Here is a 17,703-nt window from a genome sequence, read left to right as displayed (position 1 = left end):
AAATTACCTTCATGAAGCTTCATTACATTACTTAACAGCCTTTAGCAAACAACAGTCCTAGTAATGGTGAGTCTATTTGCATTTGTCATACTTCAAGTATTATTTTGGCAATGCTTAGTCTACTGCGATTCGGAGGTTCGACTACAGGATAGAGATAGTGGCCCAGGTGAGCCGCTGTTCCTGACGCCGCTCCTCGAGCGCGGCGACGTCGCCGAGGCGCGGCGGCTGGCGCGTGTGCCGCTCTTCCACGACCTGCACGTCGAGAGCTATGCCGGCTTCTTCACCGTCGATAAAACCTACGACTCCAATCACTTCTTCTGGTACTTTCCAAGCATGTCCGCTGACAGAGACAACGACCCAGTCATCGTCTGGTTGGAGGGAGGACCGGGGTCTTCGGCGCTGATTAACTTATTCGTGGGAAATGGACCGGTTTCCGTGAGAAATCACACTTTCGAGCGTAGAGAGCACCATTGGGCGCTGAGTCATCATATGATATATATTGACAGCCCAGTTGGCACTGGATTTAGCTTCACCAAGCACCAGGAAGGTTACTGCACCGATCAGACTCAAATCGCTGAACATCTGTACTCCAGCCTGACTCAGTTCTTCCAGCTCTTCCCAGAGCTGCAGCGGAATGAGTTCTTTATCGCGGGAGAGTCTTACGGCGGGAAGTATGTTCCGGCTCTAGGCTACGCTATACACAAGAAGAACCCATCAGCAGAAACCAAAATAAACCTCAAAGGTTTAGTTATCGGTAATGGTTTAACTGATCCTGAAAACCAGTTACTGTATGGACAATATTTGTATCAAATAGGTCTCATAGATCTCAATGAACGAAAAATATTTAAGGAATATGAAGGTAAACTTTTAAATTATATTAAACACGGTAAGTGGAGAGAAGCATTTGACACCTTTGCTATTCTACTTGCGGAACCTGGTTCTTATTTCAACAATTTTACTGGGTTTGATGCTTATTACAAATTCACTAATCCTAAAGCGTACTTTTTACCTGGCATTAATGAATTCCAGTATATGTTGAAAAAGAATGCTACTCGAAAGGGAATCCATGTGGGAGATTTAACATTTCACAATGCCTCTGTAGTGTTTAATCATTTAAAACAAGATATGATGAAGTCTGTCGCGCCGTGGTTGTCTGAGCTCTTGGACAACTATCACTGTTTGATCTACAGCGGGCAACTAGACATTATAGTGGCTTATCCCCTGACACTCAACTACTTGCAGAAGCTGAACTTCAGTGGTTCTGAGGATTACAGGACGGCGAAGCGTTCGATCTGGCGCGTGAACGGGGAGGTAGCGGGGTACGCCAAGCAGGGGGGGAGGTTGGTGGAGGTGCTGGTCCGGAACGCGGGGCATGTGGTGCCAGTGGACCAGCCCGAGTGGGCCTTGGACATGATCCAGCGTTTTACCCATAATACTGAATGTTGGGACTATTAGTCAACGTCATTTTATACATCTTTTATATATTGTTATTTTAAAGCGATTAATGTAAGTTCTTATTAAATTAAACACATACAAAACTATTTTATGGATGATCTATGAATAACACCTACCTATCATAAAAATAAGTTACGTGTCGTACACGTAGGTAACAGAAATGTTCTGTATTTAAACACATTCAATATCTTATACAACTTATTTACTGTCAGACTGCAGCAACGACCAGACAAAATGACTAAATTTGTGGCTATTGTTCTACAAATTATATTATTACGTGCACTCTGCTCATGTTTGGAGGTTCAAACAGAGAATGGAGACAGCAGCTCTGGTGAACCCCTATTTCTTTCGCCGTACCTCGAGCGTGGCGATGTGACTGAGGCGCGGCGGCTGGCGCGCGTGGCGCTCTTCCACGACCTGCACGTCGAGAGCTACGCCGGCTTCTTCACCGTCGACAAAACCTACGACTCCAATCACTTCTTTTGGTACTTGCCCAGCATGTCAGCTAACAGAAACGATGACCCCGTTATTTTGTGGTTGGAAGGGGGTCCTGGCGGTTCAGGTATGTCCAACGTTTTTATGGGAAATGGTCCTGTTGCTCTGAAGAACCACACGTTTATACGCAAAGAGTACCACTGGGTTCTTAACCACCATATGATCTATATAGATAACCCAGTAGGCTCTAGCTTCAGCTTCACCCAATACAAGGATGGTTATTGCAGAAATGAAACACAAATCGCTGAAAATCTGTACTCCAGCCTGACTCAGTTATTCCAGCTTTTCCCAGAGCTGCAGCGGAATGAGTTCTTCATCGCGGGAGAGTCATACGGCGGGAAGTATGTCCCGGCTCTAGGCTACGCTATTCACAAGAAAAACCCCACAGCGGAAACCAAAATAAACCTCAAAGGTTTAGCTATCGGTAATGGTATGACCGATCCTGAAAACCTGTTAAATTACGGAGAGTTCTTATATCAAATAGGTCTTATAGATTTAAACCAGCGAAAAATATTTGAAGAATATGAAGCTAAGACAGTGAATTATATTAGAAATGGCCAGTGGATTGAAGCCTTCAACACTTATGCCGCTCTTATTCTTGAAGATAATTCCTTATTTAACAATTTCACTGGATTCGCTGAATACTCTTACTATAATTACTTACATACCGGATTTAAAGAAATCGAATCGAATGTTTCAGCTGAACTCAAATTTATATTGAAACAAAACGTTTTTCGAAAAGCAATTCATGTGGGAAATCTGAAATTCCAAAATGGTTCCTTATTGCGAGAGATTTTACAAGCAGACGTAATGAAGTCAGTTGGTCCGTGGTTATCTGAACTGTTGGACCATTATCATTGTTTGGTGTACACTGGACAGTTGGACATTATAGTCGCTTATCCTCTGACACTCAACTACTTGCAGAAGCTGAACTTCAGTGGTTCTGAGGAGTACAGGACGGCGAAGCGTTCGATCTGGCGCGTGGACGGGGAGGTAGCGGGGTACGCCAAGCAGGGGGGGAGGTTGGTGGAGGTGCTGGTCCGGGACGCCGGGCACGCGGTAATATGGGACAAGCCCAAGTGGGCAATGGATATGATCCAGCGTTTCACCCATAATGAAAATCATTGGGATAACTAAAAACATGTGAATTGATCTTGATGAAAAGATAAACCAAAACTAGATTCAACTTTTCTACTGACAATTTTGATTCCCTTCTATGGCTCTATTAATAGATAACATCAATCTCATTTATTGATGACCAATATACATTTAGATCAGAATTTATGATATGCCTGCGGTTCTTCTGTCTGGTGTCCTGATATGTCTAGTCTATATCTCGGAGTAATTAACAATGGAGCCGCCATTAACAGGCGTTCCCCTCTGTCGAAAATAGGCGGCCAATGGTCAACCACATGTCAACTATATGTATGGACTGACGTTTATCTGACATGACGTACCTATACATTTGATGTGCCCCTCCCCCGCAAAAAACGGCAGACTATTTTGTACCGAAAATCTTAGACATGGCGTCTCCGTTGGTTATATCCTCTAAGGTCTATATGGATTATAAATCCGTCTACATAGGTTAAAACCGAACAGACAAGACCAAAGAGGTGCATTATGCAGAAGCTTGATTAGAACGATTACGCTCTATTACACGCGCTTTGATGTCGCGCCTCTGTCGCGGTTACAGTGGTTACCAGGTGTGAAAAAATGCATGGTAGAGTTACTATGAAAGAATGAAGGAGGAAAAAAAAATCAGGAAAACTGTGATCGGTGAAAACGGTTATTTGTAATGAGAGACTAAAGTTGATTTTTGCTGCGAATGTTAAAAATCTTGTGTGCAAGCGAAAGATTCTGTACTTTAAAGTTTCTCGAGCATAGCCAGTGACTGATAATTTTGGACACCAACTTTGCCATTTCTAGCTGATACTGTCTTCAACTTAAGCGTTTAACCTATCGAAAATATGCAAATACGTGGAGGTACTTGAGGGGTAAAAAACTTCCCCGCTTTTCCCAATTCCCAACGCGAATTGTACACGAAATAGAGCTGATTAAAATAGTACAAGATCGTTTCACCTGTTTTCTTATAGTTCCGGTACTTGGTGGGCATTCCCATTGCGGGCGCAAGTGAGACGAGCTCTCGCTTAAACTGCTGTAGCGTGGCCTTGAGGTTCGCTACCAGAAGCTAAACCTTGTTTTTCTATCCAAGATCCGTACTAGAATGTACTTTGTATTTTGTATTTAACATTCTAATTCAGATGAATTAGGATGGTAAATATGGTGATATTTTTAATGATGAAGAAGGTAACTTTTTGAATGCTTTACGTTCAAATCATTAAAGTCATTCACACGTCAACGTCACGGGCGCAAGCGAGCTATAATAGTGTACCATGCAACTTGAAAGTGTGAAGGTTACTTTGGCTGCGTACGCCAGGGGCCCACAGATTAACCAGTTCCCCAAGACGATAACAGCCTGTCATGTCAGTTGTGCGGAAACTGACATGACAGGCTGATATCGTCCGGCCGATTATCTGGTTATCTGTGGGCCCCTCAACACATATGTGTTCATGGCGCTGTGGGCGACGACTAGTTACGACCCCTTTAGGTGTTCTTGGCGTTAAAAAGGTTATTTGACACTAGTTCGTCAAAGCGCTTGACTCGTACAAGTCGCATTGTATATAGGAATAAGCGTAGGTAAGGGGGTATGACGTCACCGTCGCGCCGGCTACCTGTCTGCCCCCTCGGTATAGATAGGGGTTCTGAAAATAGGTGCGCCGTTTATTGGTAATTGTCAGGGTATGGAATTGAATAGACGGGAAACTTCGAAATGAAAGGCACAACTAATGGTGTTATTCATAAACGCGCTGCAAGCCTCAATTAGCTATTAATCGTTGGTCTTATTTTGTCATTTCGACATTTGTATGTGTAAAAGAGGGATGAAACATAAATTAAATAATTGAGTCTAAAATTTTATGAGCTTTGAGACGTGGACATTAACCCAGCGTGATAGAGAGAGATTGAGCGCTTTTGAAATGTATAAGAGAAGAATAGAAGGTATAAGCTAGAAAAAGAGAAAAACAAATATAGAAGTATTAAATGTGTCTGTCTACCAAAGACAGGTGAGAAGAGATCTCTGCTGAGAACAATTGAAAACAGTCTATCCTAACATCCACTTATCGCCTTGATAATAAAAGCTATTCTCAGTTATTTGTAAACGCCGTGGCCGCTCCGATGTATCTGAGGCTGACTGTACCTTCGGATGCATAATTGCATGGACTTGCATGGACGGATGCTAATAAAACAACTTTTCTTTTTGCAGTCGGTTAAACAAAATCCATGCATCGAATTTCACCGCCGCTTTTGTGAACGAAAACAAAAAACGGCCAAATGCGAATCGAAACCTGAACCCCTCTTACTTTTAAAAAATAAACGCGCTCGCAGGGCAACAGAAATTACGTAAACTGCCTATTTAGCTGTTTTTCTTCGCGAAAAACCTTAACTTTCAGCAAATTAATTTTTTTTTCCACGTTATTTGCTCTTTTCAACTGGCTGTGTTTATTTTTAATCTTTTTAATTACGCGTACACTTCTTAAATGAACTGTGTAATTTAATAAGACCTCTGGATTTTCATTTTAACTTGACCTTCACCTACCGACAATTTATTGCAAGTCCTAGGGTCAAAATACTAAATACGACACATAATGTGGAAGACCGGCGTAAATGTATTGTAGGGAAGACCGATAACTCTAATAGGCATTTCTATACGTACGTCGCACAGATACAGAAAAGAGGAGCATCACTCCTTTTGTTCTATCGACCAGTGAGTGGAGGTATCGTTAAAAGCGTCAAAGAGCTTTTTCCGATGGTTAAGGTCCGAGGATTAATTTGCCAAATTATCATTCAAATACCCGAATGCGTTTTATACCAAACCGTTACCTTTACGTCGCTTTAATCAAAAGTTTAGAAAAATTATGGTTTTCATATCTATAAATCAAAAATTCGATACCCGACCCGAGGCCAAGCTTCAAATTCATAGATAAATTTTTTTTAGTATGAAGTAAGCCATGAATATAATTTGAATAAATATTAATATTGTGCTTTAAAAGAGAAAAAAATCCGACCGTAAATTGTCGGGGGAGACGATCAAAATTTATGAGTTTCTTTCAGATTTCAGTACATTCTGAAAATCAAGTCACGTTCTCACATTAATTTCACGTTTCTAAATCAGACGACCAATAGTAGATTACGATACAAGTGCGAAAAGTAGGAAATTCGCAACGAGTGGCGATAAATTGAAACACGACCGAAGGAATTAAGAGTTTTAAATCGACACTAGTTGCGAATTACCTTTTCGCATGTGTACTGTACAACGTTTTATAATACGACATATGGCCCTTTAAATTTGCGATATATGCACGTATAACACGTATTGTGCTAATTACCGCTCTGTAGTAGCACCATATGTACCTACTGTAAAATATATTTATATGTATATTATCGTATATTCGTATGTCTGTCCAGCTTTCCTCGTCTACAAGAGCCGTATTTTGATTGTAATAACAGCTAATGAATTTGATATAGTATTGATATGATCTGTCAGTGTCAAAAGTGACGTTACTGGTTGTCGAATGTCACTTTTTATTAGTGTCCGACCGAAGGTTCGGTTACGGTTTCGGTTTCGGCCAGTTTCGGCCAAAAAATCATGTTTCGGCTGTAGTTTCGGCTTCGGCCAAAAAACGGCCGAACCTTTCGGCCGGGCCGAAACTTACGAAATGGTACTTCGTACTATGAAACTAAACTATGTGACAAAGACCAAAAGTTGGGGAATAAGTAGGACAACAATATTAATATGTACCTACATTCATGTATAGGTACAGAAATTAATTGGTTTATTATAAAATACAATTCCACTAATGAGGGCGCCACTAGACGGTCGACGCGCAGTCTTAAGAGGTTGTTAATACCTATAACGCGCACACTGTCTAATTCTAATTGTATCGGAGTAAATGAGATAGCACTGTCGTATGTTACTGGGCCTGGGCAAAGGAATAATAAGAAAACTCATCATCTTCCTCGCGTTATCCCGGAATTTTTGCCACCGCTCATGGGAGCCTGGGGTCCAATTGACAACTAATCCCAAGAATTGGCGTAGGCACTAGTTTTTACGAAAGCGACTGCCATCTGACATTCCAACCCAGGGGTAAACTAGGCCTTATTGGGATTAGTCCGGCTTCCTCACGATGTTTTTCCTTCACCGAAAAGCAAATAGTAAATATCAAATGATATTTCGTATATATTAAGTTCCGAAAAACTCATTGGTACGAGCCGGGGTTTGTACTTGCGACCTTCGGATTGAAAGTCGCACGATCTTACCGCTAGGCCACCAGCGCTCAAGGAAATATCTCGCTTTTTAATACAATGGACATTGGTTGGACACGGCTTTGACTTCGCATGAAAGTTCGCCTCACTGGGGCACTTCGGACGTTTAGGCCCAGGTGAAGATCGGTACCCGGCCTTGCGATATTGTCAACAAAAAATTCGCGCTCGCTGCGCTGGCGTTTTTGGTTGACCCTGTATCTACATGTTAGCTTGATTGACTGGTGAATGAATAGAGTTAGACCAAGAAAGTTCTACAATTATTTTGATAGCATACGCATACGCAGTGCAACTAGTGCAAATGCTATTTATACGTCATAATTTCACAGAAGTTTTGACGTTTAAAATGCAAAACACATGCACTGCGTGTGTTATCAAAATCGTTGCAGAATTATCTTGGTCTAACTCTAGTAATTTTCTTAAAAAACTGCTTAAGTAACATCAATTTCAAGGACATTGGGTGTTGACAGCCCCATAATATGTGTGTAAAAGCGGTTTTATGACATTTTTTCAACGATTTTAGCCCCCATTCGCACGACAGCTTTTTCAACGCGCGTTAAAAAAGCGCTTGAATCTGTCCGCACCCTAAGTTCGATTTAACGACCAAGGCTTAAAGTCGAAAATCCAACAACGCTTGATAAAAAGCGCCACCGCTGTCGTGTGAATACATACATGGGTCTCCATTTGTGTCATTCAAACGCTTTTTTAACGCGCGTTGAAAAAGCTGCCGTATGAATGGGGCCTTAACAAGTCTACAAAAGGTTCGGTTTCGGTTTCGGTTTCGGCAAAAAAACATGTTTCGGTCGGACACTAAGTTTTTATTCGTTATGTTTTAATTTCCATCTAATAAGACTTTTAGAAGTATAAGAAATTTTTAGATGGCTTATTATTAACCGGGCAACTAAAATATTAAACAGGAACTTTCACTGGGCATATAATAATATAATTTTCACTTCTCATGCTCAAAAAGTGCACCTTTATGTCGTGCGTAGACGACATAAAATCGCATTTTATGCTCTAGAGCATAAAAGTAAAATTTTCTTCTAAGACTAAGGTAATCGGTCTCAACAGCCAAACAGTTAAAACATATTGCACAATTTTACTGACCAATATGACAAAACTTGTTATATTATTTTATTTTTGCTACAATTTATTATAAAACCGTATTTTCTGTCATTAAATTTAGTAAATCACATAAAATAGGAGTCGATTATCGTTCAAAAATGCTCCGAAATGTTTGACTTGGCAGAAAACCAAGCGTCTGAAACTCTGATCACATGTTGAAAATTAAAAAATATAATTAAAAAGTTAGTTGGCGGGAATTGGTTATGTATTATGTTCTTTCGCTTTACGACAATTTCGTGGTGTACCACAATTTTACTGACCAATATGACAAAACTTGTTATATTATTTTATTTTTGCTACAATTTATTATAAAACCGTATTTTCTGTCATTAAATTTAGTAAATCACATAAAATAGGAGTCGATTATCGTTCAAAAATGCTCCGAAATGTTTGACTTGGCAGAAAACCAAGCGTCTGAAACTCTGATCACATGTTGAAAATAAAAAAATATAATTAAAAAGTTAGTTGGCGGGAATTGGTTATGTATTATGTTCTTTCGCTTTACGACAATTTCGTGGTGTAAATTGCCGTGAAAAATATAATTTCATTTTCCTCGCAATCGAAGTGAAAAGCAGAGTATAAGAGATACAACAAGGGCATAAATGTCAATTTTTACCCTCGTCTACTATTTTGGTCTTCGCTTTGCTCAGACCAAAAAATTGCCTCGGGTAACAATGGGTCACTTTATGTCCCTGTTGTACAATCTACTATTCGCTGTGCATTAATATTTTAGCACCAATAAATTTATATTAGCTGCAAATTTAAGCATCATATTATTAAAAAACTGGCAGCAAAATCAAGCCACCCAAAAAATTATAGGGAACTTGAATTGATAGGTTGGCGTCTAAAATAATAAGTTGGCAACTAATATTGTAAAGCGATCATAAAATTTGGTTGTTTATATATTTTGTACATATACAGAATACCTAAGATACCTATATACATAAGCTTTAAATACTCAATTTTTAAATAATTTGAATTTAAACATATGCATACCTAGTACTTTAAATTGACAAATTTCCTAATCCACAAAACACCACAAATTTATTTACCAATAATACCCTACTATACTTGCTATACTTATAGTCGAAATTCCTAATCATGAAACACCTCATGGCCATTATACCATTAGGTCTTTAAACTTTTAATTACTAATTTCAATAGTTACCACTGTGTTCTGCCAGAGTCAAAAGATAGGTGCGACGACGAGCGAAGCGAGGAGGAGCGTGTTAGGTTGACCGTGTAGTGACCAAACAATAGTACATTTCGATGCTAGTGCGGAAGGTATGTCATTACTTCACGAGTACCGAGATATCTTGGCACGAGCCGCAGGCGAGTGGCAAGACTCGGGACGAGTGAAGAATGACATTTCCGCACGTGTATCGAACGACATTTTTTAATACAGTTGCGAAAAAATAAGTAAAATATTGTTAATCGTACACTAAACCAAAGTGGTAACAGTGACAGCTCGCTAAGACGTCGTCTTTAAGTATATTATATCTATGGGCGTTTGGCAGCTATTCCGTTCCATTCAGACAACTTATTAAGAACGGAATTTTCAATATTCAATATTAAAAAATAAACGTGTTATAATGATGAAGAGGTAAGTATTAAAATATGAAATATGTATATTTTTCACATTCTTACATTAACAGTAGGTTTTTCTGCTGATTACGACGTTTAAAGGAAACTAATATTAACACTCATCAATAAGTAGTCGTGAATTGGAACAAGTATAAATTTAAAAAAATTGGAAAAGTAAAAAGCACTAGTTCGAGATAACCAACTTTCCGCACGCTAAACAGCTACGTAAAGTAGCACTTTTTGAGCAACTGTATTAAAAAATATTTTAAAAGAACTTCATCTTTAAATGAATAGATAGCCGTTTTATTTTTAAAATGTGCTTCAAAAATAGTCTCCAATATAATAATTCAGTTGCCAAATATATATTTGGTACCTGGTGGGTACCTGCCTAAAAATAAACAAAAGCTGTAACGGCATTAAAATACAACTCATATTGATATATTTTAAGGCTCCGTTTTTGTTGCCAAACTATTAATTTTAGTACCCATTTCTATTATTTTAAACTACCCAAATTCGATTAATTAGTTGACCGGTTAAATGCGTGCCTTGTTAGATTCTGGTACAGTCTCGATAATTTTCAATTTCCTTCTTTTAGGCAACGGCTATTTTTTAACATTTTCCGATTTGCTCATCAGCATTCAAGGAGGAGCGATCGGACCGCTCCTGTTTCAATAAATCCAGATTTTACATTCGCCCCCCTCCTGCTGTTTTACATATCGCTGCACACCTGACAAGTTAAGGGGATTTAAGTAGATTTTCTTTTCTTCCGAAATTAACACAGATTTTGTGTAAACTTGGAAACGTTGGATAAGATAGGATGAACCAAATTGAGCATTATATTGACTAATCACTAAAGCAAAAATTCAAAAGCTTAGGGTAACACCTAAATTGTAAGATCATGAGATGGGATGAAAAACTTCCTACAAATATTTTCTATCAGGTTGTTGTAAGATATTGTTTTTTTAATTATTAGTTTAATGATAGGTACCTATTGCAAAAAAATAATTTGCAACGAAGGCAAAATCTATCCATAAATGCGCACTGTGTTTGTGGATGTGTTGAAATGTTGAACTGATTTTGTTTAATTTTACCTACATGTAGAAAAATTACACCCTAGGGGCCACTTGCGCCCAACCAGCGCCAGGGTTAGCCAGCTAAGCTTGGCCGCAGACGTTCGGAATTTTCCGTACGGAATGACAGGTGCAAGCGAGACAGCGCTATTCATTTGTAGAGCGACGTCCCGTTCCCACCCGTCATCCCGTACGAAAACCGAATGAAAATACCGAACGTCTGCTGGCAGGGTAACTCGGAGTTAACCGTACAGGGTTAAACTGTACTGTATGGTTTACTCCGAGTTAGTTGGCTAACCCTTGAACGCGCAAGAGGCCCTAAGACTGAACATAGGCTACGGAAAAATAAAGAATAAATCATAAGCAGTCCATTGCATGCGGAGCCACGGGCACAGCTAGTAGTAAAATATAACAGAATTAAAAAAACCCGGTAGTTATAATCATAATCATAATCATAATAATTTATTTATAAAACCAATTTATACGTCATTAATAAATAAATAAATAATTTAGTAATAGTACCTATAGTAATTTACCAAAATACATGGTACTTAAGATAGTTATTACAATGACATAATAAACAGTCTAATTATTGCGCTTTATACGTAATGAATTCGTCGTAGCTATAAAAGGATTGCTCGATAAGCCACTGCTTTAAGCGAAATTTAAAGCTGCCCAAGCTTGGAGCATCAAGTATGTTTTTTGGCAACTTATTGTAGACAGTGGGACCCATGACGTGAGTGAGTTTAGATGACTTGGTCAACTTCCGGCTTATACCCACAATTTTATCTGCGTTCCGCGTTTCGTACAAGCTTAACATTCTAAATGTTTTAAATGACGCCAGATGCACTCTCACATATACGGCCACTTGCAGAATGACTATTGCCGGCAGTGTTAATATGCCTAGCTTAATAAAAAGAGGCTTAGCATGGGTATCGTGGGGAACTCGAGCGATGATCCTCACTGCGCGTTTTTGGAGGCGGAACACCCGCTCCCACTCTGCACAGCGACCCCAGAGCTCAGCGCCATACTGCAGCAGTGAGTGCACCGTGGCGAAGTAGCAGGTGCGCGCCGCCTCTGCAGACACCGACCTCGCAACCCGGCTCAGCGCGAAGCACGCGCTCCCCAATTTCCCACAAAGTCTGTCTACGTGCTGATTCCATGCCAGGCACGTGTCTATCTCAAACCCTAAGAAGGTTGTGTTGCTGGCTTGTTCAAGCACCTCATCGCCTACCCTGACAGTGAGCGGTCTTGTCGGACGGCCAGCGAGATTGAAAACAAGGTAATGAGTTTTCTTCAGGTTCAAGGATAGCCCGTTCACATCGAACCACTCGGCCAGCTGTGCAGTAGTTTGGTTCAGTTTTTCCTCAATACTTTCGATGCTCGGTGCAGAGACAATTGCGGCGACGTCGTCAGCATACATCAGAACCTCGGCAGTATCTATAGACTCAGGCAGGTCATTTAAGAGCAGTGAAAAAAGCAGGTTGGAGACCGATGACCCCTGTGCTACGCCCATTGAGGCCTCCAGAGGGTCTGACTTCACCCTTCCTCCATCACCTACTACTATCTGAAACCTGTTGCGCAGCATACTCTCAAACAGTGACAGCGGCGCGCCGTTTATCCCATAATGGCGCAGCTTTTCTGTAATCACGCCATGATCTGCTACGTCAAAGGCCTTTGACAGGTCGCAGCACAAGACTGCAACATGCTGCTTTCTCTCCTTTGCGACCATGATACATTTTAACAACTCACGCGTCAAAGATGTCGTTGACTGGCCCTCTCTATATGCAAACTGCTTCTCAGACAGGGCACCCGTAGCAGCTAAAAAGGTCGAGAGGCGACTGCTGAGACCCTTCTCTAGAACTTTCGCTATTGCTGGGATTATAGAGACAGGTCTATAGGCATCCATGTCTACCCTTTTCCCTTTACCTTTAAAAAGTGGCGCAACCTTGCTGATTTTAAGTGGAGAGGGGTATCGACCCTCTTTAATACACATGTTGAACAGTTTCGCCATGCACGTTGCAAATGACCCTGGGACCATCCTCAACAGTAACATGTTGACGCCATACACATCCTTGGATGGCTTAGGCGGGATTCGTGACGTTATTATTTGGTAGACCTCGTCTGTGCTGAATGTACCAAGTCGCAGAGAGCGGTCCGCGGCGGGGCGCGCAGCGCAAAGCTTGCCCACGGCGCACACGACGTCTGCGCAAGGTGCGCCGCACGCCGCTGCCGCACCTAGAAACCTTGCATTCATGGCGTTCACCGCGTCTTTTTTTGACAAAAATTTAGTTCCGTCCTTATTCAGTATCGCGTCGGTAACGTCGAGTGTCAAGCTATTATGCTTACCCCGCTCTTTGTTTACTATATTCCACAGAGCTTTCGATTTGTTCTTATGTGCAGAGATTATGTTATTATAATAATTAGACTTCTCACGCAGTACCAACCTATCGTAATGAATTTTCATGTCAAGTATTAATTCCATGATAATATTGTCATTAGAATACCTATCGCTAATTTTTAAAATGTCAAATAATAAAGATTTGTACATTTTTACATCCTGAGTTATCCAGGAACAATCCTGCTTTTTACATGAATTTATTTTTTTAAGTGGAAAACATATATCATATTTATTAATTATTATGTTTATAATAGAATTTGTCAGATTTGTAGCATATAGGTTTTTTGCCAGTATATTGTCCCAATCAACACTTTCGATGGCCGCAGCGAAGTTGGCTTGGTTATTTAGAGAAAAGCTCCTAGCAAATACAGAAGCACTATCTAATTCGCTTTTGTTTCTCACTCGCACCTCGGCTTTGAAAGCATAATGATCGCTTAAATTTGTGACGACTGGTGAAACACTCACGGACCCCGCAGCTAAATTGGAATATAGGTGGTCTAGACAAGTTGACGTGGTTTTTGTAACACGAGTTGGAAAGTCAACTTCATTCACCATGCCATGGGTAGCCAACATATCTGACCATCTTTTTTGATCCGCGTTACTATCACCTAGACAATTGATATTAAAATCGCCCACGATTAGGCAGCTTACGTTCAAATCAGTAGTCTTACCGAGCAACCGACTAAAACACTCAAGAAAATCACCTACTCTTACTAAGTTAGTCCTATAAATGCATATTATCGTAATATTAAAGTCAACTAAGTCAATGGCAGATATTTCGCAACATCTTTCTGTTGCAAACTTCACTAGCTCGGTATTTTCTACGCACTTTATTGTTTCTCGAACGAATAAACAAGAGCCGCCGTGTACTGAATTGGTTCTGCAATAACATGACACTAATTTGTACCCGTCGATAGTAACACATTTTAGTTTCCCTATCGGCAGCCAGTGTTCAGTGATCGCGAGGATGTCACACCTTAATTCGCCCTGCAGGAGTACTTCTAGACGGAGTGTTTTATTTTCTAGCGCAGCTATATTCTGGTGGCATACTGTCAAATTATTCATCCGATGCGGTTTAGCACTGGAATGCGGGTTATTTTCTTTGTTAAAATCTGTAGATTCAATGAAGGTGGAACGAGCGAGTTGTTGAATATTTCATGACCAGGCTTAGATCATTTCTTCCGGTTTATTACCTTCGTTACGGAAAATGGAATCTAGGAGGACGCAGGAATAATTTCTTGCGGATTGTATTTAAGTGTATTGAAAGAGAAGTGATACTTGTCTCTTGTTTAAATAACTTAGATTTGGACCAAGCTAACTCTGCATAGCAGATGCAATGAATGACAAAGTGTGACTATGAAATTAAGACAGTTACAATGACACCCACTCACTTTGATCTATTCAAATCAGTGCAGAGTTAGCTTAGAAGGACTTTAGGTGCTTAGGTACATACGTAGGAATAATACAAGAATAATAATATAATCTAAATTCTAACGAAGTTATTCATCATACATTTATTGTTTTTTTCCAGCTTTTTGATTTCCTTACGAAGTAAATCGAACTTCTTCTTCCTCGCGTTGTCCCGGCATTTTACCACGGCTTATGGGATGGGGTCCGCTTGACAAATAATCCCAAGAATAGACGTAGGCACTAGTTTTTACGAAAGAGACTGCCATCTGACATTCCAACCCAGGGGTAAACTAGGCCTTATTGGGATTAGTCCGGTTTCCTCACGATGTTTTCCTTCACCGAAAATCGACTGGTAAATAATCAAATAATATTTCGTACGTACATATGTTTCGAAAAACTCATTGGTAGGTACTAGCCGGGGTTTGAACCTGCGACATCCGGATAAGTCGCACGCTCTTACCGCTAGGCCACCATCAGCGCTTCTACACGAAGTAAATCGAACGAAGACGCTATTATGTGTCAAAAATGTTATCATTATCTTTACAGGCAACATGTCAACTATTATGAATTAACATGCCAAACTCTAGCATGGTTCCCCAACATTTTATTTGGCTTCGTAGTTAGTTGAATGTTCAGTGATCAAGATGATTGCATAAACTTTTTGGAATCTCAGTAAAAATAACAACCCCAGTGATTTCCCTCTAGCAGTAAACAACCCCTGTTCCCTAAGTACCCTATTCTGAGCCTTCCTGAGCCATTCAGATAAGGGCCGTCCCTTTCTTAGTAGAGGCAGAGTAGGGGGGGTTATTGCGAGAATGTTTCAAGAATGTTGAGAAGTTAAATGCTCTGGCAACCACTATAAGTGCTACCGCAGACTTGGGAAGTCAGATTTGACAGTTTACCACAGTTTTGAATAAATACCTATTATGTATTAAGTTGAATTTTTTCAAGCTGACCGTATAGAACTATGAGCTCTCATATTCTTAAACAGTCAGCTTGAAAAAATCAACTATAACGAGAGAGACTGCTTTACGTCGTCGTGAAAATTTGTACCACAGTATACAAACTTTCGTAGAGCTAGACCAAGATAAGTCTGCAGCGATTTTGATAGCCCACGCAGTGCAAGTGTTATTTTATACGTCATACTTCTATGAAATTATGACGTATAAATAACACTTGCACTGCGTGGGCTATCAAAATCGCTGGAAACTTTTCATGGTCTAACTCTATATTCCTTGTATAGAATTCGACTATGCTATAGAATGCATAAACAATTGAATTGAATGCTTTCTCCATTTGATGTCTAACATTAGTCTAATATAGGTGATTTTAGTTTAATGTTGAAATTAAAGGATGGAATTCAGATACTCTGTGTGGGCACTGGCCACATATACCACCTTAGACTGGATCAAGTAAGCATTCGACTCGCTTGCACTCGCAACAGTCATGCAAGGGTGAAAGAGCCAGTACGAGAGTATTTGATGAAGGGTGCCAAGCAAATTAAGGTTTATGGCTTGAAGCTCGGTACTAAAGTTAACACAGTAGAAGTTTATAGTCTTCTGTGTCGTTTATAATGGCGGGGCAAGGAAATGCGATACGGGACATTAAAGTTAAGCAATTTCAGTGGATTTCATTTTATGGCCTCTCCAAACTTCACCGACAGTTGTCAGGTAGTTCAGGTACATACCCTCCCATAGAAAATGGACCAGCCAAAATGTATGAAACAGCTAATTTTTTTTTTTCGAGATTTCGGGATTGGTCCCATAGTAAAAGTTGCTCAGTATAATCCCAAAACCTCCCTGGCAACGGGAATGCAGGTATTTTTTAGCCACCCTGTGTAGGAATACGTTCCTGTACCTATTTATCATTCAGACAGGGCTCATAAAGGGCTGAAGTTGATTGCTTCAGAAGTCTGTTGTCACGTGTTAGTTAAAAGTTCGAAGTTCTTCGCAGGAGTCTGGTTTCAATAAAACTGTCTGTTTGTTTGGAACTTCTGCAGTGTCGCTTGGTATTCTTTGACTCTTCCAAAATGAAGTAAGTTGGGGCTACTTTGACAAGGCGCCACTCATTTTTAGGGTTCCGTACCCAAAGGGTATTAAACGGGACCCTATTACTAAGACTCCATTGTCCGTCTGTCTGTACCAGGCTGTATCTCATGAGCCGTGATAGCTACAGCTAGACATTTTCACAGATGATGTGTTTCTGTTAATAGGTACTTTATTCATTTATTACGTAAGACGATATTTGGCAGTTTTTGACCTCCTCCCTATGTAAGAAAAAATAAGACATGGTCGACCCCCCTCCCCCCAATTTGTTTACGTAATAAATGAATGGCTCCCAAGAATTTCGTACAATCGACCGCCTGTTCCTATCTCTATCGCACACGCGTGATATGTTGCTGTCCCGCTATGATGCTGGCGGTAACACTGTGCGAGCGGGGTACGGTAGATACAGGTCAATGTACGAAATTCTTCATGCTTGGCATCCTTACTTTAGTAACTAAACCTACCTAAACCATAAATTCTTGAAAGTAAACCCAGCTTTAATTACTACATAGAATAATAAATTTGACACTTTACGAATTACACTTTACAAAAAAAAATTGTGAATGTATAAATTTATACTGTAAATTTATAAACATGTAAATAATAATTAAAAATTATAAATAAATTATAAATGTAAATAAGCCCATATATGTGCAGGGCTGGATTTGAACGCCCTAGTTTGGGCAAAATTATATAATCGGTTTATTGTAAGTATACGAGTACCTATATGTTAACTATC

At 40.0% G+C, this 17,703-nt stretch overlaps 4 protein-coding genes across 4 annotated transcripts in view; 2 read left to right on the top strand and 2 right to left on the bottom strand.

The window, feature by feature from the left end:
* Window positions 1–17,703, bottom strand: part of LOC134799935 (nucleoredoxin-like) — a 61,579-nt gene that overhangs the window by 14,619 nt on the left and 29,257 nt on the right. The gene's annotated exons all lie outside the window — the stretch shown is intronic.
* LOC134799915 (translation machinery-associated protein 16 homolog) overlaps window positions 1–17,703 on the bottom strand; it is a 169,746-nt gene that overhangs the window by 136,461 nt on the left and 15,582 nt on the right. The window lies entirely within an intron of this gene.
* Window positions 64–1,517, top strand: LOC134800297 (venom serine carboxypeptidase-like). Its single transcript, XM_063772801.1, has one exon. It carries the CDS (start codon window positions 64–66, stop codon window positions 1,453–1,455), a length of 1,392 nt encoding a protein of 463 aa, XP_063628871.1. The 3' UTR covers window positions 1,456–1,517.
* LOC134800296 (venom serine carboxypeptidase-like) lies at window positions 1,690–3,087 on the top strand. The gene has a single exon (XM_063772799.1). The coding sequence runs from the start codon at window positions 1,690–1,692 to the stop codon at window positions 3,085–3,087; it is 1,398 nt and encodes a 465-aa protein (XP_063628869.1).

Source organism: Cydia splendana, chromosome 19 (assembly GCF_910591565.1).
Source record: "Cydia splendana chromosome 19, ilCydSple1.2, whole genome shotgun sequence".
Classification (NCBI taxonomy): Eukaryota; Metazoa; Arthropoda; class Insecta; order Lepidoptera; family Tortricidae; genus Cydia; species Cydia splendana.
This window is presented reverse-complemented; position numbering and strand designations above follow the sequence as displayed.

Bases quoted from the DNA above. Each gene is read 5' to 3' on its own strand.
- LOC134800297 (XM_063772801.1), top strand. From the start codon at position 64: ATGGTGAGTCTATTTGCATTTGTCATACTTCAAGTATTATTTTGGCAA.
- LOC134800296 (XM_063772799.1), top strand. From the start codon at position 1,690: ATGACTAAATTTGTGGCTATTGTTCTACAAATTATATTATTACGTGCA.